Consider the following 27,116-nt stretch of genomic DNA (forward strand, 5'->3'; position numbering starts at 1 on the left):
ATTGTTGAATTTATGTTAAAAACAATCTACGTCGTTATTTCAAAACCACGTAAAAAGAGATTCCGGTATTTTTCAATAAAATTAAGTGATCCGTCATACTTTTCAATTTTTTTTTTTACATCGCCATCACAATTTTCTAAACGCGTAATTTCCAAACGATTGTTTGAAAAGTTACACAAATAAATTAACCATTTTCAAATAAAGCAAGACGGAGGTTTCGAAAGTTTATTATTCACGATAATATTACAAATAAATTCTCAATTCATGAATTCTGGGAGGGTCTTATATTTATTGAAAACCCGCTGAAAGTGGCATTTATATCATGAAAAATACATTATCGAAAAAGCTTTGTGGGTTGTCCTAGCAACGTTCGCTTAGCACGTGTTCTTAGTAAGGTATTTGTATTGTATGTGGCGGTCTCGGCATAAGCTCCAGAAAATAAGGACGTTAATGTTTAATTTGTTTTTCTTATAACAAAAGAAGGAAGAACAAAGAAAATGGTGGCGAATTTGATGGCGGAAGAAACTGATTTGGATAAAATAGCCGAAAATGAACTGGCAAGGCTACAACGCCAGGTAAATACATTTACTGCTTTATTTAACGGGTTACAACAGAGATGGAGAGCATTTTACTGAATAAAATATGGAAGTTTAGGCATTAACGGGACTTTTGACCTGTCATTGACTGGTTATGGTTATGTGGTCATTTTACAAACTGTGGAACATCGCACCATTTTGCCTATATACAAACATCAGTACTTCTTCAATTCTTCAATCTATTGATTTTTGACAGTGAATTACAACAAATTAGTCAATAATGTATTCTACTCAATTCTCCTATAAGAAATTAGTCAATGATTTAAAGTATCTTAATCGTACGCCGCGCAAATTTTGCGATCAGCTTTGGCAGTTTTACTCCCTCGATTAAACGCGAACAGAACGAGATGTCGAAAATGCTTACTTTCATATATTTGACATTCCATTTTGAAGGCACGTATTCAAATCAAATAATGTATGTAACGTTCAAAAAAAGTACAATTTCGTCTAGAGGAGCAAATTTTCTTTCGAATAATTACGATCTTTAGGTACTATTTTGTTTTACTTTTGATACTATTTTTAATTTGAAAAATAAAAGACACAACTTATGTTAACTTGTAATACATCAAAATTATATTTTACTCAATTTTTTATTTGCAAGTACCGCTTTGAAATAAAAATTCAACCAATTTGTAATTTTAACATATTACAACAGAAATGAAGAACATTTTAGATAAGGTAATATAGAAGTCTAGGCATCTACGGGGCTTACGACCTGTCATTGGCTGGTTTAAGTGGCCGCTTTATACACTGTGTAACATTCACCATTCTGCCCATATTTAAACATCTATATTCCTTCAATTCTTTCATCTGTTCATGTTTGTGAAGTTAAAGAGCTGAAACATTTATTTATGCGGGTGAGATTCAATTAATTGAATTATTTTACTTACATACTGAGCAACACCTGAAAATTTTATTTTTTCAATTTTTATACTTCTTCATGAACCAGGTAAATTTATCAACATTATTTTTTATTTCTTAAATTTAGCCAGGTTGAATTTTTTTTTTAGAGTAGCATTAATATTTTTTAAATTTACAGTTTCGGGTCATGGAGACCGAGAGAACAAACATGGGAAGTGCATCAAAACCGAAAATTAGAAAACAAAGACAATTACTGGAAGCATTGACGAAGGAATACGACCAGTTAGTTCTCGATGTTAAGGTAATAAAAAAAAAAACTATAAATAGTTTATGTAAAGAAAAAAGTAGAACACTAGTGTTGTAGCTAAGGGCTAGCCCGACGAGTGGCTGCTAGGGGCGCAACCCTCATGGCAGCACACTTTGTAGACCCACAGTCTTTTTTTCTCTTTCTCTTCTTAGTAAAAATATCTTGGGGAGCGCAAAATTCCAATCTTGCCAGGGGCGCTGAAGACCAATGAAATACATTTTTATGTAGATTCAACAAATACGGGTATATCGCACATAAAAAAATAGGGAGTTAATAATAGGGTGCTAAATGTTATAAAATTGCCTCAATTTAAATGTGTCCTTTTTGAAATTAGCGTTTGAAAAGTAAAAATTAAATCAATAAGGCCACAAATGGAATACAAAATCCCAGTAAAATATTTTTTTGTTTTCAAGAACTTACCCTATATATTCAAACACAAAACCAGTTCCGATGATAACACCGATATATGTAATAGGGAAATACCACTTTTTAAAAAACATTTTTAAAGTAATAAGGGCGCCTATGAAATACTACTTATTAGTAGCATAAAAATATTTTTAAATTTGTAATTTTGAATTCCCGCAAAAGCGGTCGTTGCATTGGCCACGCCCCTAATACGTCACGATTCATGTTAATTTTCAACTTTGTTCTAAACCATTGAAATTTTTATAGAGCATCGTCACGTATCTTGACGTCACAACTATCAATGCCAAACATGTCGCGTTTTTCTAGTGACATATTTTTTATATTTGCTTTTTTAAAGTTATATATGAAAGCATTTCTCCACAATATCCATATTGATTTTGAAAATATAATTAATTATTTTAAATCCATATAATTTATTTTTATCGGTGTTTGTAGTACGTGCTATTTTCCTATTCTGTTAACGTTTGAATTGCCAGCGCAGAAAATCTTATGAAACGTTGCCTATAAAATAAATGTTTGATATTTTTTTAATGACTTGTCAGTTTCCAAAAAAACGATTACGAAAAAAAATGATTTAAATGAAAATAATAAACGAAGGAACAGAGATAAAAAATATATCTAATACTTTGTACGCCAACTCAGTTATTTTCTTTTCGATATTTCATTGTTTGGTTTTCAACGTATTTCTTAATTGAATTAAATACCAGTTAAAACAAAAACTAATGCTTAAAAAGAAAATAATAATTTCCTCACTAAGTGTCCTGCGAAGGGCCACAAGTGCACACATTAAACACATGTTTTAAATACAAAAGTCACAATTGAAAATTTGTTCAAGAAGTGTAAATAAAAAGTTTAAAAATTAGATTCCTCGGAAATAAAACTATATTAACAGTAATTTTTCAAATATTCTAACCCTGTTTACTCGCAATCAATAAATTTGCATTCGCGTCCCATGTATTTTATCCAATGGGCGATATACGAGCATACTTTTATAATGATTGCGTAGGTGTAAGCTTATAAAAACATGTATCCTATCAGCGCGTTAGTTTTTTTATTTTTGTGCTACTACTTTGCTGTGGGAGCTAAGCTTAAAAGTCGTTTGTGAAAAATAATCGTTTTGCATTTCCTTTTTTGTAGTGAATATTCGATAGACTGAAATATTTAACAAGTCATTTCTGCTTCTCAAATATGAGATATTCTCTTGTAATTTTTTAAAAATAAAATAGATTGGCAAATCAGAAAAGAGTAATCTAATGTAAAATTTGTAATTCAGCAGATACGACTTTTAGCTTTAGCAGGGCAGTACGGCGAAGGTGTATTGTGGGATTTGCATGTTTAAAAAAAAATAAAAAAAATAACATAATACAAAGTATTTTACAAGTATAATACGTTGAATTACATTCCTAGAAGTTATGACTACTCAATTCGGGACATAAATAATATTAAAATTTTGAGAACAACGAAGAAACAAAGCCAGTTTAGCACCTTTATTACTAAATATGGCACATCAATATTACGCCAAAAACCTTTTCTTACACAAGCAGAATAAATATATAAAAAAAACGCTTTTAAGAATAAAAAAAAAATATTGAATCTACTAAGGGAGATAAGGTCATTAACATGACATGCCATGCAGATGATGCTGCCATAGTGATGATGGGAACATATCTCAGTAATTAAACATCTGGATGCCTAAGAAAGTCTCATAGTACAATGAACACATGATTATTGAAAACATAATTCGGATATACAAAACGTGTTTCAGACCAAATCATGGTGTATACAACAGAGGCGAGGATAGATAGAGAGAAAATAAAAAAGACGAAAAACCAAGTAAAAAAAATAAATACAAAAAACTAAATAGAAAAACCAAATAACTGATCAGAACGTCAGATATGAAAGTACTAAAGGCAATCAGAGGGAAACCCAAAAGAGGCAGAATCTAGAGTCAAGAAGTTAGACGGAACTGCGATACCCAGTGCATAGTAAATAGGTTATGAAGAGATTACGTTATGTTAGTATAATTATTAATGTCCTTACAAAGAAAGGAGACTAGAATTAATAGATACGTCTGTAATTTGTTAAATGTATGCACATGTATTTGATGTACCATCGTTACTGGACCAAGTGGCATTCAATGTTCCAATCCGCCGGTTGCGAAATAATTATGTGCTGTTCCTTGATCAACACAGCTCAAACTATGGCTTGCATGCACCAATGTCCCGATTGTGTCGTATTATAAACTCGAGACAAGATCTGGACTTTTTTGGTGTAAGTCTTTAAAGATATAAAAATCACTAAGATAGACCGGATCTTGTCTTGAGGTAGTAATTTTTTTTTGTCCTAGCTTTAATTTTATTTAGTTGAATTTTATTTTATTAGTACCTGTATTTTTTATAAGAAATAGTATTTACCATCGTTAGAATGGACTGCATAAGTCCGTCAAATAAATAAATAAATATTGACTTACATTTATTGAAATGTTTAAAACATGGTTAATAATATAAATAATTAACAGTTGTAATATATAAATAATCAATAGTCGTCGTGGTCAGCGCGTTTGCCTACCAAACTAGAGGTCTCGGGTTCGATTCCCGACATGGTTGATATAAAATATTTATTTTAAAGGGTGTTTTTAGACTAGAATATTCCATAGTCCCTGGACTGGTATCTGAAACGTAATAATAATCATCTTACCTTCACGTAACAAAATCGATCAAGATACGCTGCGATTGGTGTATCAATGCAGTGCCGTATGCACTATTAGGTGCGGAAAGGGAATTATGAATTATGATAATGATTTTTATATTAATTATACATATAATTAACAGTTAAATAAAAGACAAGCGAGGTAAATTCACTACTTTGATATTTTCAGGTAGCACTGGAAATATGTAACAAAGCATAAAATTCTTAAAGTGTTTGTCGAATTCTCCATTCAACATATCAAGTCTATATTTCAGGTCTCCAAATCAGCGTCGAATCTCAAACGAGGAATCTGCATTAGTAACGAGATGTCAGAGCTTCTGGTGGAACAGGAAAATCTCACTAAGAAGATTGCAACAGAGAAGTTTCAGATAGAGGAAATGAGTTTTCTTTTTAAGCAATTAGAAAAGGAAATTCTCGCCCTAAAGTCAAAGCAGACAACAGACAAAGAGGTGTGAAAAAGAATCGCAATTTATTTTTAATTTTCAAGCTAATTTTGTTGGACCATCTTCTATCTAGAAAGAACTTTTGAAAACTTTATTTTAACAAGCATTTCCTTAAATTAAAAAGATACTAACTTTTTAAATAAATATTCGAAAAAAAATAGTGAAATCATCTTCAAATATTTAAATTTTCAATGTGGAATAAAATATATGTCACTACCATTTTTTAAACAGTGTTAACACATATATAATGAAAATGATTTTTTAAATAAAAATGAATATAAAATGAATACGACACCAAAGCTTACGTACTTATCAAGGTGATTGTATTAATTTACGAGCTGAACCCAGCAATGCTTTGCTATTACTAGATTTGAGTATATACTCGTTTATAGATTAAATGAACACAATCGAAAGTTTAATATCAATTATTGTATTTAGCGTACTTGTTGCACCTAGGTACCTAGGTACTTGTTTATGATTGAATTCCAAAACATAAAATAATTCGTTTTCAAATATTGAATTTTAGTAGGTACCTAGGTACTTGAATACCTTGCCTTGATGTGACGCTATTAATGTCTTAATTGTAGGCCTGTATGGGTTGTTTTCGTAAATAAATAAATAATATACTTTAGATTAGTAATGTATTCCATACATAATACAGACGTTTGGTCGATGGGCGTTTTGGTTATTGTGGCCTATGGTCACTCAAAAAAATGGTATAGGGGAAGGCGTAGCCCCAAAATTTGGAGAAGAGTTATCATCTTTTATGGGGAGGGGGAGGACGGAATTCACATTTTTTAATTTCATTTTTATTTTTTTTTTTGTTTTTACAATAGAGGTAAAACAGAGTATTAAAAAAATAAAGGATAATTATATAGCAATGAAATACATATTGATAGTAAAAATAATAAACAAAAAAATCTCACAAAGGCATGGGCTGTTTGTGAGTGTACAAGAAAATGCTAATAAATTTTTGCTTCTATAATAAATAGACAGTTTTATTATTTTTGTGTAACATAAGAAAGAGAAAATAAAATATTCTGTAAAAGATTATATGGTTATATAAATGTCAATGTCTTTGAAATATTAATTCAACTACTAATTCATTGGAATTATTACAAATGAATTATTGCATTTGAACTTTCGTTTGAATGAATTAAGTTATCGAATGCATACGATTATTTTCATTCGAATGAATCATCGCTACCTGAAATGCATATTTTTATCCTTTTCACGTTCACGTACTTTGTCCGTAGACGAAATTCGTGACAGCGCATGATTTTTACGGGTAGATTTATTATGTTTTTTACTCTCTCCCCGCGACTATGGAGGGTAGTATACCGAGAAGATAATATTGCAGTATTTGTTTTACCGAAAGGAGAGTTTACACGGGGCGAATGAAAAATCTAAACATAAGTTAAACCTTTGGCATCTCTTTTTAGTTTATTGAGAACTTGTTTAAGTAAGGCATAGCACATTTTGCATGAACTGACGAATGACTGAAAGCTTTATCAAATAAATCACGCGATGATTTTGACAGGTGTTTTTTTTTATCATTTCGCCATTCACTGGAGAGATGATGCTTCATAGGACGATTTTTCGAAATTATGTTCCGATAAATGAGGGTTGTTGAACGATGCCGTTAAACGTGCAGTAAAGTAAAAAATACTAACTCTCTATGCCAGTTTACTGTGAATTCAAAGCTTTGTGTCGCGCTTTTTTACGCTGCTTCACGTTTACTGACTACAAGGTATGCTCTGGAATTCGTTAAATAGAACACAAGACGGGTTGCTTAGTGCTGAATCAAGTTTATACATATATATATCAATGCATTTAAGATGGTATATTTTTATTTTAATATTAGAGATGGTAAAAAAAATATTTTAAATAAGTACATGTGGATATCTAAGAGTTTATAGGGCTTTATGGCATGTCATTGGCTGGTTTAAGCGACCACTTTACACACTGCACATCCATTTTTCTCTAAGTCGGAAGAATTTAAGAAATATGCATGAATGATGAATGATTCATCTTTATGGTAATATTTTAATCTCAACAGATCGGGAAGTCTTGTCCGCCCCGTAAAGTAATGGTCCCATAGTCCCTGGACTGGCACCTGAAGCGTAAGACTGATCATCTTACATTCATGTAACAAAAATGATCAAGGTGCGCTGCAATTGGTGTATAAATGCAGTGCCCTATGCATCATTAAGTACGGAAAGGGAATGATGATTATTGGGGAGTTCCCCAGGGGGTGAAATTAGAGCTTCCAATGTCGGTGTACAGAGATCCTGTTATATAGGGATCCCTTATGATTTTATGATCCCGCTCGGGGCGAGATTGCGTGTGCCGAATCCCAATGGATTTTCGGGATCAGGGAGCAACACCCAAACATCGTGCCCCGAGCGCGAGAGCTCGAATACTGCAGTCGGCTAGTAATAATTGGCTTTGTCTTAGATTGGTAAAATAAGAATGCAGTTTTCTTTTCTATAAAACAGTAATGAATAAAAATACTTAATTTGGTTGATCAAAGGCTTTCATTTCAGCAGTCAACTGTCATATATCTTTGAACACCGTATTAAAACTTCACTAGTTCTTATAACACTAATGAGGAACTTGTGCCCTACGGGAAATTGGATACAAAAAATGCTTTCTTGCGCGCGGTAAAAATTAGAGTATTAAATTGTACAACTTTTAAAAAAGTACGGAAATTTTTTTAAAAATAAAAACGCACTACTTTGAACGACGTCTCTGGTTTGTACGAACCAACCAATGATATGATAGCTGTGAAGGATATCCGGTTTGCTTATCGTAAAAGAACCTATTGGGGGATCTGACAGAAAAAATCCTCTGACGTCACACGCGGAGTTATTTCAGAAATACAAAAATCATAGCGTTGATTATACGACAAATAAAAACGAAAAAAAAATTGGCTTAGTTTAATAGTCTTTTAAGAAATTCTAACTTCCTCATAGCTGCATAAATACTTAAAAGTCTGGACACTAAATATTAAGTATTTAAGCTCTGATAAAATAAAATAAATAAAACAACTTTGTTAATAAAAATAAAAGCTTTGCACTGAATCTTGAAAATACCGAGATCGAAAACCAGCTGCGATATTGGAAGCCCTAGGTGCAATTCAGTCCCAGTTTACAAACATTTGGAAAAACTCAGAAATAAGATAATTCAGTGAATTTCTCCAGTGTAAGTCCGCCCTCGAACATGCTATAATATTGTATGAACAGTTGTGACGGTGCCGGTGGTGTGTTGAAGGCTACAGTACGTGCGGTGCATAATCAGCAGAGAATGGCGCAGCTAGAGAACCGCTTGGAGGTGACCAAGAAGCGATTTAACTCTGTCAACACTAACAACTTTCAGATGAGACAAGAGATAGACCATTTGCTGCAAGAAAGGTATTGGAATATTTGTTTTTATTTTAGTATGCTGATATTACACCACACCAATTCACCGGTTTGACCTTTTCTAAAGCTGTGATTTAAAAAATACTTTAACTGCACAACAACCTTGAAAAACAAAACAGATATATAGTTTCATTCGTAAATATAAAATGTTTGAGTTTTTTTGCGAATTTAAAACGGTGCACCAAAATTAAAACGGTAAAAGTTATAATATATTTGACATAAAAATTTTTTCTCCACGAAATATTGCCTTTTTTGTTACATACATTATTTGATTTAAATACAAGTCAGGTAGAAATGAAATGTCAGGTAGACGAAAGTGAGCATTTTCGACACATTGTTTTGGCGTTTAATCGAGGGAATAAAGCTGCCAAAATAGCTAGCAATCTTTCTTTAAATGTAAAACACAACACTACTATCACTTGCAATGTACGTAAAAAAAAGTACAATAGATTATTAGGCTAAGTTCAGATGACAGCGCGGCGCGGGGGTAGCATTCACATGACAGGATATGTACGCGCGGCAGTCGGGCATCAACATTGAGTCTTCGCAACTCATTTTTCTTTGATCTATATGTACATTAGGGTGGGCCGATGTAGTATGAAGTTTCTTATTCTTTTAGACATCAAAGTTAAAAGGGTCCAAAAAGTTGCATTTTGGATCACATTGAACGTAAAAAATATTCCATACTACTCTTGGCCCTCAACCGATGTTTGAAATTTATAACTGTCTGAACATTTTGTTAATTATCTATACTGATAAAATTATTTTTTTTGGTAGTAAAGATATAAATTTATCACATTACAAATTCGAGCACGTTTTAAAACTACTGAAATGAAAAAAAAAATACACTCTGCAGAACTGATTCCACCGAGCGCCTGGCTAATATTGACGAAAACAATGGCTGATTAAAACAATTCTACTCATTTATTACAAAACAAAGTGCAACTCACGCCTTGATATGCTTATTTGGTATGGTTCAATGCACATTATAAAATTTAAAAATACTGATTTCTTACTTAAATACGAAATGACAGCCGGTTTAGAGCGAAACTTTGACTTTTTTGAAAACTTCAAGCTCTGGTTGAAGGCCAAAAGTAGTATCAAATATTTTTTGCAAAGGGCAACTTTTCAGGCCACTTTCATTTCAAAATTCGTAAAAAAAAATATCGGCCCACCCTTATGTACGTCCGTCTCAAACCGCGCGGATCAACTGATCCAAGTTGGTTGAACTTGTACCGCGCGCTGCCGCGCGGACCCGCGCGGTGCAAGATCTTGCTCGCGGGTCGCAGCTCGCCGCGCGGTCATGTAGACGATAAACACTGTTTAGTATGATCTTGTACCACGCGGTACCGCGCGGTCATTTGAACTTAGCCTTAAGGTCCATAAAAACAACAGAAAACCAGTACAAATAAGTCACTAATACACATTATGATACATAGTTGGAGAGGAATAGTCTAAAGCTGATAATCCCAGCATAGAAAAGATCCACCTATCTCGGTAGACTGTTTAACAAACCAATCATTCTCCTCACAGGCATCATCAACGGTAAATTTGTCCTGCATTCTGGAAGAACAAATAGTCTGTTTTGCCTAGCTCTTAAATAGTTGCTTGGTACATATAATTTTTCGCGTTCCAAAATGTTAGGATTGTAAATTAACCCGTTCAGAAGTTTAAAGGTCATCATAAGCGCGGCAATGCTCTTTCTGGCCAGCACTCTTGTGATACCAAGCATATCTAAAAGGAACAATGATGGGTACTGCAGTATATGCGTCGTATACGGTAAAAATGCCATGAATTATTGACTAATTTTCTGTAAAATAATAAGGGAGATTACACTATTGACCAATTTTTGATTAATTAAAAAATTTGACGAAATTGTGTCAGAAAATTAATAATTATGAAATAAATTAAGCACGTTTTTTAAAAATAATACCGCGTATTTTGGAGTGTAAGGAAACGCCGTAATTTATTTAGGAAAACGGTAACGTATCTCTAAAATAATCAACAGAAGGGCATTAAATGCCGAATTCTCGTGTATGTCAATAGTCCGGCTATCCTGATAGGTTTCCTGTGGTTTCCTCTTCACCCGAGTAATGTGAATAAGTTTCTAAATAAACCCACAACCGACTACTTTGTCAGTTAAAATAGTTACACTTAAGTAAAATAAAAGAAAAAACCCCTGAACATAAATACGAGCGTAATAAAATGAAATGAAATAAAAACCTAATTTAATGAAGGTATTTTTTATTGTTGTTCTGTAGTTATGAAAAAAAGGAAAAAAACTGACTTTAGGATTTTCACAAGTATCGAACGGGTACAGAAAATTTCAGGCTTTCTAAAATGAAAATAACTGGAACTCAAAACAACTTATGCTATGAAGGTTTAAACATGTTTGATAAGTTGCCAGTAAGTCTTAGGGAAGCTGGAAGCGTCTCCATTAAAAGAAATACCTTGTTTACATTAGGGATCAATAATATGTTATTTATTTATTTATATACACGCCCAATGGGCATTTTTATGGACACATTTATGCATAGAAAATTATCATAACAAAATTAGAAAGACTCAATGGTTTATAATAGACTTTGTGGGAGTGGAAGCGGGAGAGAGGTGTTTATAATTGAATTTGATTCAGTGATCGTTTGAAAGAAGACAACTTGTTATCAAAAAAATCAAGACAGGTATGTTTGTTGGCAGACCTAAGAATTCTGGGCATAGGGGAATGAAAACTATAGTTAGTTCTATGGCTATCGGTATGAAAGAGTAAGTTTTGTCTGAGGTTTCTAGTTGGGATATTTAATTTTATTGAGCTCAGTAGTTCAGGCGCATCAAAGAGTGAGATGAGAATTTTAAATAGGACTATAAGGTCAGATTTATTTCGATGGTCTTAAAGAGAAGATAAATTTAAGATAGTTTCTAACTCATTATACGTATATTAGTCTCTAGATAAGCCCAACCTCCAGCCTATCTTTCCTTGAAATCGATGTTGAACTGATTCAATATTCTTGATGTGAACATCATAATATGGAGACCAGATAACAGAGAAATACTCTAGGTGCGGGCGAACTAGGGAACAGAAGAGAGTTTTAAGGGTATTGATATTTTTAAAGTCAGCTGTGCTTCTGTTAATAAACCCAAGAAGTTTTAAGAATTTATTGATAACATGTTCAATATAAATTGTAAAAGAAAGTTTAGTGTCAAGTATAATACCTAAATCTCGTATACTAGACACAGATGATAATATGTAGAATTATAGATAAATTTAAGTAAGGTAATTTATTTTGATTATTAATAAAGTGTTACATTAGTAAGTAATTTATGCAGTATTATAAATTGACAAGCTAAGTAAATCAATACAAATAATATTGATTTAAAAATCTTTCTCTCCGGGATAACATGTTCGAGTAATTGTTCATATTTTTTCGTAAACACTGATTTAGAGAGAACACGCAAAACTGTTTTTGTAGGCCGTGAATGAGTCTGATCCGTCACGCTTAAAGGTGAAACGTTTATCCTGGTTGATTCGGGGAAGCCGAGTTATCATGAGTCCGCTGTTTTGTTAATTTGATAGTAAAATAAATGAAAAGTTTTTTTTTTGCACAACGGGTGAGTAGCCTAATCACAGTGAGTTACAATTAAAGTTATACAAAGTTATAACTAATATTTTTTTCTAATTATCACTAATGTATAGTAAAAAAATAGTAACACTCTGAGTTCTCATATAGGTAGTACGAAAGCTTGTTCCAGAAAATTTGTATAACAACAAAAAAAAAAAATTGAATAAAGAGGCACTTTTTGATATGGATATTTTAATCGTTTTTCTTTTTTAAATTTGCTTTCATCTAATTTCAAAATTATTCACATTTTTTCCACCATAAATGCTGTATTTTTGATTTTTGAAAGAGGAAGAGAAAAACAAAAATGACCCTTAATAAATAAGTGGACAAATTATACAAAATAAAATATCAAAACCATAAGAAACATTTATTTTTCATTGGTTATTAATGTTGAGCCTTTTTTTCTAGCCATATTCATAGCTTGTTATTTTCAGGGCTAATTTCAATATCGTGTGGGTTAAGACATTGAATACTGTAGCTGCTGGTAAAAACACAATGATGGAATTGGTAGAACAGTCTACTCTTTTGTATGACCAGAGGGAAGAGTGGTGTAGAAAGCTTCAACTTATAAGGGAGAGAGCAGAAACGGACCAAGTGGATCACGTGCACGTAAGAACTCATTTATTGTAATTTCTAAATCTACTTCTGCTGCAAGAATGCATAATCGTGAATACCCGGCGCGGCGCGTCTTCCATTCGGGATGCTTCGGTATCGCTCGGAAAAACGTCTCCGATTCGGGATGTTTCGGAATCACTCATGGGCACGTTATTAATTAGTGGGTAGCGCCTACTAACGGCGCACCAAGACAAACATTCTCGTGTTCACTGTATTTATTTTTATAATAGTTTAAATTCGTGTTAATTGAGTGTTAATTCACAACTGTAATTAGGCCTCCTGGCCTGTTGTTGTGCAAAAAAATACGTTTGATTTATTATTTATTATTTTAATTTTATTTCATTTTATTTACTCGGTTTAATAATTTTTATCTTCGTTTCTACGCTGAAAAAATATATGATAAGTTTTCGAAACCTTTTTTTGATTTTCTTATTCTTATTTCTTCGATTAACGATACATTTGCAAAAGCTACTTATGCTAATGATCTGCTGTTAACTCATTTTATGTTCATAATATACCGACTTTTTTTTATCTTTTATATGCTGACATACATATATCTGTTTATATCTTTCTTGTTATTTTTCTTTTTCTGTTTACATTTTCATGTTTTTATATTGTTTTTTATTTTTGTATTTCAAGTATTAACGTTATTCGGTTTGGTCAATAAACACCGTATTCCGGCACTGAACTAAATTGATGCATACAAGGGCAGGCATATTGCCGTAAGGAAAGTAAAGGCAATTGTAGTATCTCGGCTACACCATAAATGTCTTACAAAATAATTAGGTTTGTTTTGGTTATTACTGGGGTGGATAACGCGTCAAGCATTTCCATCCGACACGTCTGCTATTTACGAAGCCACTTCGGGTGAATTTGAAACACCCCGAACAAAAAACGCGTAGGGTATTTACGAATATGCCTGCAGGATGAGGGAGACTCTGGTATAACCGTTAAAGCACTCTCACCACATAGCCGAATACCATTGAATGAGGGTCTTCCTATCATTTTCACCGATACCAAAAATATTTTTTGTCAAAGCGTCCTTGAAAGTGATCAGTGTGAAAAGTAATATTATTTCATTGGCTGATTTTAAAGCTCACTGTAAAATTCATAGTTCTGTGTATGTTTGAACATTCATTTTTAAATATTTTTTGTCTGTGGATTTTTCTGAAATATAAAAGCTAGAATGATCGACTGATAAGTTAACCATAATACTTGTCTAAAAATACATGTTGAAGAAAAAACTTATTGTAACATTATTTAAGATTTTTTTTTCAATCCATGTTCTATTGTGTATGAATTTAACAAAACATTTTTATTTGCTTGAATTCATATTCTATTAGTATTAATAAAAATATTATTAATATCCTTTGTTAAGGTTGTCTGAGTCTTTCGTTAAGTTTTGTCTGGTAGTTTAATGTTTCAGTCTCTTGTTTATTAGTCTTGACTGTCCTTGTCTCGTTTTAAAATGTTGCATATGATACTGTTCTGATATTCTAGTATTGTGTTCATGGTCACTATTTTTTTTTTCAAGTTTTGACGTTACGCAGAAAACTGTCTTTTATAACTGTAATAAAAAGTAGATATATATAATTTAATTCGTAAATAGAATTCCATTTACTGAAAATGTACATAGATACTCTGTTATATTTTTAAGTGTACAATTTTAATGTACATAAAAAACACACTGACAGCCAGTGTCGTTAGTGTCGTTGCTATGATAACGAGTACCAAAATAAATACTAAAAAAATACGTATATTTCTTTCTCACACGAATGTTTTTATGCGTTTTGTGATTTGTTATCACTATTGTTGTTATTTTGAATTGTTAAAAGCAACGTAATATTCGCAAAATAAATTATGCGGTTAGCAAGGCTAAAACGTGTCTATTTGGTATGCGTCAGTATACAGAACTATGTATGTTCTTCATCCTTGAGAATGACTCTAGAAAATTAATTTATCTTTTATTTATAAATTATTCGTATGTGACATTTAACATGAATAAGAGGGATCCCATATATATAAATAGACAAAGCAATTCATTCTAGGGACTTCCCCCTTACAAATATTTTTAGTATTCAATTTATCAGAGAGGATAAAAATATTATCATCGATCATTAAATGTTTTTTTTGTTTTTGTACACGTTTTGTTTTTTCTTGGACAGGAAATGGGAGAATTGCAACGCCAGTTGGACCACGACTCTAAACTCCAACAGTTTCTTTCGGTAAAGGGGTCCAAGCGTGTCATGGCGGAACTGGAGGCGAAGGAGGCTGCCAAAAGGAGAGCCCAGAAGGATAAGGATATTGCCACGCAGGAGAGGCACAAGGATATACAGGCAGATCCTGGTAACCAAATGAAAAACTAGATGCTGTATGCTTGATTATCATGTTATAGACATTAAGAAATTAATAAAAAAAAATCTCCAAAAACTGTGGAGGGGTAAACACCAATTTATAAAAGCAATGCTCAGATTTTTTATAGTTTGATAAATTCATGGGTATAGATTTTATTTCATTCTTTATTTTACTTTTGATATGCCTAATTGATTTTTTTCCAATATTTAATTTAACTTTAAAAAAATAATTTAAAAAGGGTAACAGTAAAAGAAAGTTACAATTTAGTACAAAAACTTGATCGAATTAACATTTGTATTAAATAGGTAACAATTGAGGGAACTTAGAAATCTCCACCAAAAACAGAAAATTAGTAATTGCTGCCAAAATAAACTATCCATAAAAACCTACCTACCTACCTAAATAATTGCGCAATTCAAAACCGTCTCTTAATCTTGCAAAAACAGATTTCAATTATACTTGACGCCGCAAACTTTTAGCATTCTCCATTGAGTTGGTGAAGCATAATTAGAAATCTCACAATCTTTTTTCACAGATTTTAGCAAATATCTCAGTGACTCCTTCAATGGAGATTTCTAAGTTTGCTTCAAATAACCTCAATTATTTCATACCAAATTATCTTTTTTCAAATGCGATTCAAAGTATTATAAAATGCGTAATTACTAGAAAAATAATATTGTAAATATGAATGTTAATATTCAAAAACTCAATAATGATGATTTATTTATTAATAAATACATTGCGTACCTACAAAATTTATATACATATTAATTACAATATTTTTTGTAGACTGTGGCGTCCTCTCGTTAGGTCAATCACAATCAAACATAGCCAAGCCCGCTAAGCCATAGGACATATGATGGAGATTTAAAAAAAATGGAGTTTTTAAGTCACCATACAAAATTAATTAAATAAACACAAAATAATAACTAGTATAATTATTTAACGAACTAAATACAAGTTTAATTCTAGGAATTTACTGGGAAACTGATCTTGATCGGCTGATTAATCAGTTTACCAAACAAGACGAGGAGAATTATGCATTGTTTAACTATGTAAACGAAGTCAACCAAGAACTGGAAGCGTTGGCTAGTGATGTTGCTGATCTGAGAGTTACTTTAGGTAATCAAAAATACAATTTATCAATTGAAACAATGTAGGTATAGTTTTATTCTTATTAAATAATTTATATTTTAACAAAAGTCATAAATTAACAATACTTGGTAGACTTTCACTTATTTATCTGACCAGTCTGAAGATGCATATTAAAGGGAAAAATTGCCAATGGGTCAAAAATTTAGTGGAAGGTATCAAGTACTTTCAATTTAAAATTTATGTTTAAATTTTAGTTCTTTGATAATTAAATGGAATTCTATTAAGAATTGTCAACAAATAACTTAAATATAATATTTGTTTTCTCTTCATTGAATTATGCCTCTTGCCTCGAATATGTGGCTGGTTAAAAACGATAAAAACACCACAAAATAGTTTTTAAACGAAAGTAATAATAAAGTTTTCTCACGAATTGCGAATGACGTTTAAAATATATTAAATATTTCGAGGGGATTTTAAGAATCCACGTATAAAAAAATAGTTTTTATTAACTGTTGTGTGACTGTTTATTAGCTCCATATGTTTTGATATACAAACATATATTTATTTATTCGATAATATTAAGTAATCACTGTTAAAATCAAATAAAATAATGTTCATTAGTTAAGTATACTTTGATAAAGAAGCTTGGGTAGCTTTGAAACGTTCGGTCGGTAGAAAACATAAAATATAAGTGGTTAAAACTCAGTCGTTTCTTATTTATTTTATTATAATGAATAATTACAAAGTTGTTGCTTCAAATATACATTTTATTTGAAAAAAAATGTATCTTGTTGAAAAAAATATATTCTTATAAGCATAAGAAGTATAATTATTTGTGAAGTACACAAAGCCATTTTTAGAGAGAAAATCAATTTCACTGGGTCAAGTAGGTATCAAACATTATAAACATCCCAATAAATATCACCGAAGTGGCGGTTGATAAAAATCTACGAAATTGTTACCCTTTCGATAGAAGAAGAGGGTTTAATTTATTGCAAGTGGGTAGGAAGTAGGAACTAGGGGAGAGAAAGAATGAAGGAGTTATCGGTAGCCAGATACACTAAAGATGCCGTTAAAGATTGTGACGTAAGCAGTAAATCAAGGATCAATAAAATATATCATTTTGGAACCTACTTACTCTGACCGGAATCGGATATAGCCATCAGATCAGAAAATTGAAGGAGTTATATAAATAGTCCTTTATGCTTTTATTTAGGACAAATATTTGCCCGATTCCAAATAGTTTTAATTACTTTCGATGCGGATGCTTAATAGTACGTTATTTATTTAGACATGTAAATAAATTGTAGGCATATTTTGCTTTTTTTAAAAGTAATTGAGTAGCAAAAATAAATATTTTTGTATGGCGAAGCGTAAGCTGGTTCACGATAACAGGTATATTAAATTTTGTAAACGTCACTGCGCAAATGGATAATAAGGAAATTGAGTGAGTGGACTAAACTTTTTTTGTAGTTTTTCTTATTACTATGTTTAACTATTTTTTCGAATAATGAAACTTCTTACCAAGCTCTTTCCAGTACCCTTTTCAATATAAATACAAGTTTTAAATTATGTTTTTTTATATTTACGCACCCACAGACACGCACGAAATGAAGGATCATTCATTCACACATACAAACATTCACATACACACACACATGAATACAAACGTCACACACATACAATTACATAAACTCTTTCTTATATATTATGTATTATTAGATTGGCATTGGATTTTTTCAATTGGCTCTAGTATTGTTTATACATTACAACTCGTTTTATCTGTAATATCTGTGAAAATCTCAAATAAAATAAAAATTAAGCTACTAAACTCCACACTAATCTTTGTTTTCTTTGTCACAGTAAATTTATTTTTGTCAATTATTAATTATATTTTTTATTTGCGATGTGTTTTTGTACCCAAAATCGATAAGCGATTAAACTTATACTTATATCGAATTCAGGAGACAAATAATAACTATTAATTTATTTTTCAAATTCTTCATACATTAGCGAAAGGTGGATAAAATTTGGTAAAAGAAAAAGAGACAGATATAGGAATTCATTCACGTTGTGAAACATTATCGAAAACGAAATGTCGATTAAAATATTAAATTTTTCACTTTTAATTTCAACCCCAAAACTGAATAAATATTACAATATTTGAGTTTGTCCAAATGTTTGTAGACAAAAGACTAGATTTCACCCCCTCGGGAGTCATTGAGATTAACAAATAACAACAGGGATGGAGGATACCTTAAATAATGGAATATAAGAGGTCTAGGCATTTACAGGGCTTATAAACTGTCATTAGCTGGTTTAAGTGGCCACTTTACACACTGTGTAACATTCACCATTTTGCCTATGTTTTTAACATTCACATTTCTTTAATTCTTCCATTTGTTGATTTTAGTGAAGTTAAAGAGCTGAAACCTTTATTGTTGTGAAGAGATTCATCTGACTAAATTACTTTACGTACTAGGCAACGCCTGAAAACGATTTTCCAATTTATAAACTTCTTCTTGGACCATTTGGTTTCATTACAAAATTTGAGTTTCTCCAAATGTTTGTAGACAAGGACTGGATTTCACCCCCTCGGGAGTCATTAAGATTAACAAATAACAACAAGGATGGAGAATACCTTAAATGCCTTGCCCTGTAAACGCCTAGACTTCCATATTCCCTTACTTAAAGTATTCTCCATCCTTGTTGTTATTTGTTTAACAAATATTGTTTTTTTTTATGAAAAGCATAACAATGAAATTTTCTTTGTGGACATTTTTTCCGTTTTTAAATTTTTTTGAAAATGTTGTATACCGTAAGTCCGAAAAGGGCAGAAATAACTGGGCGCTTTTATTCCTAGCTCCCATAAAACAATTTATTTATCAAAATAAAGACACGCCAATGGTAAATATTCTTAGTGTGTAAAAAACCACTGCTCTAGTGTTATAATCCAGGGAGAAAATACGGTAATATGTTTGTATGATGAAAAGCCAGAACGCGTTTTCTCTTAAGATTACAGATACAAAGAAAATTATACTAAGTCTCTACGAAGTGTTCGGCTAAAGCCTATTTTTCAGGCAAGCTGAGTCTGCATGCACCCCTGTGTACTTTTGCTATCGTTTTAATATTTTTCTGGCGGTCTGCCGTTATTACACCTTTAGATAATATTTCAAATTCAGCTTATTTTATTTTTCTTTTATTAAAAGTTGTTCAAAAATATAATCCCCATTGTTTTTTGTAACCTTATTTCACCTTTCCGGCTAATTTTCATACTAGATTTGTAGGATTCCGCGAACGTTTTATTAAACAAGTTCTTTTAACGGGTCTTTCTTTTTGATCAAATAAAAATAGCATAAGTGACGCAGTTTTTTCGCAGTTTCTAGGTCTCGCCATTGTTTTTTTTTTTACTCAAATGAAAAAAATGAATTTTCAAATCGCAAGCAACATTTAAAAAATCGTTTTCTGTCGCAGTCGTCTCAACATAAACCGACTGTAAAATATAGTGTCAAAATATAATCGTTTCTTTCGATTGCCTATGCCTTCATATTTATTTCTCATTTTAAATGTCAATATTTATTTTTTACCAAAATTTAGCCTTACTAAAATATTTTTTAATATTTTTAGAAAATATGAGAACTGAAAAGCGAGAAAGGGAAGCTGTGGAACAAGAGACTATTGGCACGTTAAAGGCAGCTTTACAGAGGCAAAAGGACGCAACAATTGCGGCGAAAGATGCAACAAAAGCATCTCAAACTAAACTGGAAAATTCTATGTCTGATATACACAATCTTTTCAAGTAAGACATTTCATTTACATAAAATAAATTTTAATTTATATTTATGGTTAACAGAGCGACAAGTTGAAATCTGCAACAGTTTAGACAGTGCAGGCAGCTGACCACTTAAAATTGTGTTTAGTTCTAAAATGAACGCCCACGAGCGAAGTTGTGTCATTAAGTTTTTAATTTTAAAAGGGTTGTCTCCTACTTTAATCCACTAAGAGTTGTTGAGCTCCTTAGGAGATTTTGCAGTATCATATGACATAGTGAAAATGTGGTGTCAAGAATTCAAGTGAGGCGGAACTTTGTGTAAAGATAAACAAGAATGAGGGCCTCCTATGACAGCGGTGACCTACATAAACGTCAAAAAATATTTGAAAAAGTTATGAAAGGTAAGAGGATAACCTAACCACTAAGTAGATGGATAATAAAGTGAGCGTGTCATATCAAACCATTTAACATATGATAAAGCAATTTTTTGGAGATGAAAATAAATCGGCAATATGGGTTCCTGGAATGTTGCAAAAGAAAGATCTTCTGGATATTTGCAGGAAGCTTGTTGCTATCTATCAGAAAAATAAACAGGACTCTCTCGATCATTATGTAACTATGAACATAACTTGGGTCCACCAATGCAACCCTGAGCCAAACGCCATATCATGTAGCGGAAACCAGGGTATCTTCATCGTTTCGTGTCCAATTTTCCTCCAGTTTTTTGACTACCCCTAAAAGAGAGCAAAATAACAGGCTTATATTTTGCTCGGCTGATACCGAAATTGCAGGAGACGATAAAAAAAATGGTGGGAAACTGGAAAAGGGGAAACTGTTTTATCAGGACAATTCTCTAGCACAATGGGCGTTACTGTCAATGGCTGTTATTTACGGAGCTTGGTTTGAGTTGGTGGAATGCTTACCATATTTACAAACGATCAAACCTCCAGTAACTACTGATTATTCCCAAAACTCAAGAAAAATTTAAGTAGAGAGACATTTTTGAACGACAATGAGATCCTGAGCTGTGTAAATGAGTGATGGGCAGTGGTCGGACAAATATTCTGCCAGCAAGATGCAGAAATATTGAAGCATGGTTTGAAGAAGTGCATGCAATTTAGGGGGGATCACGTTAAAAAAACGATATATTTTTTTCTTATCTACTTCAAAATAGGTCAGGTGTGGGGTATATTAATCAACCTTCGTATTCCACGATAAAAATTAATTTCCCAAAAATTGATATCCCATTTTATTCGCACTTGTGACATGCCTATTAATTTATAAGTCATTGTTTATTGTAACGGTAAGAAGTTATAAAAGGTTACAGTAAATTATTTAGTCCCAGTTGGGCGACATTGTAATGCTAGGTTATCACAACCTTAATGATCAAATTTATAAGATATAGAAGAATAATGAAGAGAACCAAATAAAGTACCTACAAACAACTTACCATTCACCAGTTTCGCTCAATCGGTGAACATGAGAATTCTCCAAAAAAATAGGATTATGTTGTTTAAATTTAATTTTATGAACTGCATCAAAAACATTATATACAAAAAACTTTACTGTAAAATGGAATAAATATGACTCAGAGATCTGGATTTAATAAAATAAACAACTCGTTAGTGAGATACAAAATTTTATTAAAATAAGAAAATTTTCTACAAATATAACAAGGTTAGATATTATAAAAAATCAGAATTCTGCCTAGCTGGTGTGAATAAATAGTTGACAATAAATTTATCTAAAAAGTTAATATTCGTAATAATAATAATAACAACTGAAATAGGTTCTTGATTGTTTTCTTCTCGCCGTAATATGGAATAATGTTGAATTTACGAAATAAAAATCCACAGATGGAATTTGATATGCGACGTCTTCGGTTGATATGCTTGAAGTCATGATTTGCTCAGTTGATGAGTTTCCAGAAGATTGTTTGTCGACATCTGAATTCAGTAAATGAACAAGATTGTAAAAATCTTTATCATAGAACAAAGTAGATGAAAAAGTGTAAGAAAAATGAAAAAAAAAGAGAAGAAGAAAGAGAAACCTATATAAAATACAATCTCATTAGAATATGATATCTCTCTGTACAAGAATTGCGCTAATAAATTAAAAACAAATAGACTTACGTTACTCTGAACGTTCCCTTTCTTGAAGGACTACATTTTTGAAATGTGTGGTTGCCTGCCCTTAGAGTTCTTCCACAATAGCTGGACTGCTCGTCCCGAGTTTTCGAATGGAAAATAAATTATTTTTAGAGCACGGGCTTCATATTGATGAATTACTACCGCGGCCCTTTAGATGGCGCTAAATCAGGCAACATAAAATTATATTCGAGTACTAAAATGTCTTCAAAAATGGGGTACATTGGACTTGTTTTTTACAACGTTACATTATGTTTTTGAAAATGTTGAAAAAATTACTTAAAAATATAACAAACTATCTCTTAGCTTCGAAACACCTATTCAAAGTGTATTCAGGGCACGTTGTTTTACTTTTAACAACCGTAAGTTTCCGAAATGACGACCTACGGGTTTGAATATCACCTGTTGTGAGTGTTTGGGATATCAATCAAGCACGTAGTTTGCTGTTGACACACGTCCCATAATACCCGTCCCCTGTTCCCTGTTCCAGGATGATGCAGTGTGATACTGCCCCAATTCTGCAGTTGTTGGGAACTAAAACTGAAGTTGATATTAACAACGTGATGCTGTATCTCAAAACAATTGAACGGAAAACTTTGGACGTTGTCAATTGCTCATATTATACGGTAAGTCCCAAGTGGATTGTGCATTCACGGTGCATTTAATACCGTACTAAACATACTTAAAACAAAGGTAGATATACAAGTATTTTGAATTAACATAACATATACATTGGAATTTAAATATGTATATACATACTAACATTAAAATTATGACAAAATAAGATCAATAAATTTGCAAATATGTTTGTGAATATTTTTTATGTTTGTGACTTTTCTGTGTGTGCTGCTTTCGAGACGTGCCTATCTCTTAGTCAGAACACTAATTCTACTAACATGCAAACCCTACTATACACATTCACTAAAGTAGTTGCACAAAAAAAACCAAAGCGCTGACAAGTGTCAGCTTTCAATTCTTGTATCCCCATTAAAATTTAAATCATTTAAAAAAAAAAAAAATTACTATTACATTAACTTTTCTGACTATGTATAATGAGGGGGCAAAAACACCACTATCCATGATCACTGTTTTTGGAACAATCAACAAAACCAGTACCGAAAATAATATTCCGTTTAATGTGCAACTTGTACGTGATAACAGGTGGCAAAATGACAATTCATTTTAGAACTTGGTAAGGTATTCAAAATAAAATACTTTTATTGGATTAAATTCTACTTTTTTTTAAATGTAAGAGAGTGTATAATGTGACGCGTTTTGTTTTGTTAGGACATTATCAAACTAACTTAAATATTTACAAAATTTCCTTATATACCAACCATATTTATTATTAACTGATAATGGTGCTAAAATTTATTAAGTAAGTATCGAGGATTTCTATACAAACCAATACAAGTAAAGTAATTAAAAACCAATTGGGGTATACTGAGTTCATTTTATTAGGTACATTGGTGGATTGGGAAAACCTTCCATTATTTAAAAATATTTGGGACAGCTCAGAGTAATACTGCGTAACCTAGAGAGAAGCCCTATCACTATGTTTCATAGAACGCAAGCGATGTTAATTTGTTGGTTAGGAACCAATTGGTGGCCATTTTGTTTTATTTTACAACATAAACAGAACGGTTCGATCGGATGCCTTTGTAGCTGTGCTTGGCTATGTTTGTAAATAACTTGGATATTTACGTTATAATAAATAAAAATCTACTATGGTGAATTGCAGTATGTTTGGTTGCAGCAGTAGGAGCGTCAAAGGTGTTAACAGAGTCAGATTTCACAGGTAATCGATTTCGAATATTTTTCCATGATTCACATTGATTTATGGCATTTATTGTCCCGACACGTGTATTATGTTGCTTAAAAACTTTCCTTATATCAACATATTTACTTGAGATACTATTTTTCCTCAATTTGGTAGATAAATTTGTGAATTAAAGTGTGTTTACTATTAATATCGACAGTTGATTACGGGCAATATGTCGGGGCCTTACTAAGCATCCATATAAAGTTTGAGTTTTTTATCGAGTAGAGGTCGACTCAAATTTTACTCGAAAATAGCAACGTTAATCTTGAAATCGCATCTTAAATGAGGTGTCCAAATTTCAGTCCGCTACGACTCGCTTTTTGAAGATGTGACGGACAAACAAACAAACTCAACACAGGACTTTGGTTTCATAGAGGTGGGATTTATGTCTCAATAAATGAAACTTAAGTATATTGTGAATAAAACGAATAAATAAATAAAAAAATAAACACAAACTTGTATTTTCAGTTTTATAAAATAAATATATGCGAATTTTGGAAAAATAAATTGGAATAACCCTGCAATAATAAATACACAGGCACATATTTACAATGCAAATTAATGTCCATTTGTCAATTCTCGACCTGAGTACGGTCAATTGTTTTGCTGCGAACTGTAGCTTACTTAATACTCAATAGTCGAAAAATGGTTTTCCTACGTTTGGGCTCCTCTATAGCTTGGTGCATTATTACTCTGAGGGGTACAGCTTTAAAATTAGCATAATCATTTCATGATAAAATTGATTTAATTTACGTAGGTTTATTTCGCAAAATAGTTGAAACTGAAATTTATTTAATTTTAAATTAAATAAAGTAATTATTCATATTGTATAATTTTTATGTATCAAATAATTATTGTATTAATTTTAAAGCTAAACCCCTACAAATATTTTGAATAATGCAAGGTTTTCCCAATATTCCCGTAATGTACCTGATAAAATGAACTTAGTATATCATTATTGACGTTTAATTATCTAACTTATCTCGGTTTATGTAGAAATCGCCAATACTTGCTAAATACCCCCGATAAACTATTGGCACTTTTATGCGCCTATATCATTAAACAGCTATTATTATTGGTATATAAGGAAACTTTGTAAATATTTAAGTTAGTTTGATAATGTACTAACAAGACAAAATGCGTCACATTATACACTCTTGTATATTAAAAATTAAAGTAGAATTTAATTCAGGAAAAGTTTTTTTTTTAAAACCTCACGAAATTTTGATACGGATTTTTACAAAAAAAATTGATTGAATTTTCATATTGACCTTAAAGGAAATAGTCTTTTCGCTACTGGTTTTGTTGGTCTCGCTAAAAACAGTACTCATGGATAGTGGCGTTTTTGGTTTCAACCCTTTTATGTAAAATATTTATGTGAACATATTTTTAAATGATTCAACCCAGTATTTGTAAACTATCATTTAAACATTTTTTTAAATATTGAGGATGTATTCATGATTGTAATATTTTAAAGTGACAATTATATAATGAATTTATTTGCTTTTAGGAAAGAGTAAGAAAGCTCGAAGAAACTAGAAATAAAAACAAAGCAGTTATAGCACCACAAGTTCCTGTAAAAGGTAAAGCTATAGGAAAAGAAACTAAGAAAACAAAGTCCCGAACAAACTTCTCTGAAAAATCGTCCACGAAGTCTTAAAAATTATGTGAATTAAGCAACCACTTAAAATATTCCTTTATGTTAATTAGGCAAATTGTAATAATTTGTGGGCATAATTGTTGTAATAAGTAGAACTGAATGAAGCTTGTCCAACAATGTTTTGAGCATGTCCAAATGTATGTAGACCGGCTTGGTTAAGTTGGAGTTATTTAGATCGTCATTTGTTGCAACCGAGTGGGAAAAAAATTGCGATGGTAATATGGAAGTCTAGGCAATTACAGGGCTTGTGACCTGTCATGGGCTGGTTTAACATTGTTGAATTAAGTACCCGGTAAAAGAAGAAGTATAAAAATTGGAAAATTGTTTTCAGACATTGCCTAGTAGGTGATTTGGTTCAGCCGGATGAATCTCACCCTCGTGATAAAGGTTTCAGCTCTTTTACTTCACAAAAGTCAACAGATGGAAGAGTTGATGAAATGTGGAGGTTCAAACATGGGCAGAATGGTGAATGTTACACGGTGTGTAAAATGGCCACTTAAAACAGCCAATGACAGGTCAAAAGCCCTGTAAATGCCTAGACTTCCATATACCCTTCTCAATAATGTTTTCCCTCCCTGTTGAAATTAATTTAACAGGGACTGGATTCAACTCCCTGGAGAGCTATTTATATAAACATATTACAACAGAGATGAAGAACATTTAAGAGAAGGTAATATAGAAGTCTAGGCATCTACAGGGCTTATGACCTGTCAATGGCTGGTTTATATGCCTAGACTTCTAAATTATCTTCTCTTAAATGTTCTTCATCTCTGTTGTAATTTGTTAATAGAAATTTATAAATTAAAACTTTATTAACCTTTGTCTAGGCAGATGAGGGAGACAGTTTTGTTTGTGAAATAGAACATGAACCCCGGACGAGTGTTTTCGACTCGATGGCTGCTCTCAGGTAAAGGTCCACCCCGTATTGTAGTGAGCGCTCTCGCCTGACATGATTGAGGTCCTGGGTTCGATTCCTGGTTTAGAGTGTATGTGAAAGATTGGTTTTGAAGGTGGTTCTACACTTCTTGATTATTGTCCCTGCTCTAGGCTGACTACTTTACCTTCCAATTGATGTAGCTACCTTCAAACTGGATCAAACTGGATCAAATTCAAAAGTACAATTTTAGTCGAGTTCTTATTGAATAGAAAATACACAAAAAAGAAACAGCTTTGTTGCATTAAGTAATTTATTGTATTTTCTACACGTTGCCATAATAAATTAATTAATAAGCTAATTTATAATTCAAAGTGACATGTATATTTTTTTTG

The 27,116-nt window shown here is 31.9% G+C and overlaps 1 protein-coding gene across 1 annotated transcript; it reads left to right on the plus strand.

Moving 5' to 3' along the window:
- Positions 1-512: 512 nt before the first annotated feature.
- LOC148281120 (coiled-coil domain-containing protein 63-like) lies at positions 513-25,847 on the plus strand. Its single transcript, XM_088227270.1, has 10 exons — positions 513-575; positions 1,636-1,758; positions 5,154-5,260; positions 8,588-8,755; positions 12,816-12,990; positions 15,162-15,342; positions 16,324-16,473; positions 20,074-20,245; positions 22,856-22,991; positions 25,698-25,847. The coding sequence occupies exons 1-10, from the start codon at positions 513-515 to the stop codon at positions 25,845-25,847; spliced, it is 1,425 nt and encodes a 474-aa protein (XP_088083396.1).
- Positions 25,848-27,116: the final 1,269 nt, after the last annotated feature.

The sequence above is a fragment of the Micrasema longulum genome, unplaced genomic scaffold, assembly GCF_059751315.1.
Source record: "Micrasema longulum isolate JH-2025_06_02 unplaced genomic scaffold, ASM5975131v1 h1tg000496l, whole genome shotgun sequence".
In the NCBI taxonomy this organism is placed as follows: Eukaryota; Metazoa; Arthropoda; class Insecta; order Trichoptera; family Brachycentridae; genus Micrasema; species Micrasema longulum.

What these genes read in the sequence shown, in the direction of transcription:
- LOC148281120 (XM_088227270.1), top strand. Translation starts at nt 513, where the DNA reads ATGGCGGAAGAAACTGATTTGGATAAAATAGCCGAAAATGAACTGGCA. An exon ending in GATATACACAATCTTTTCAA is followed by an intron (nt 20,246 to 22,855) that starts GTAAGACATTTC and finishes TCCCTGTTCCAG; the next exon opens with GATGATGCAGTGTGATACTG. An exon ending in TCAATTGCTCATATTATACG is followed by an intron (nt 22,992 to 25,697) that starts GTAAGTCCCAAG and finishes ATTTGCTTTTAG; the next exon opens with GAAAGAGTAAGAAAGCTCGA.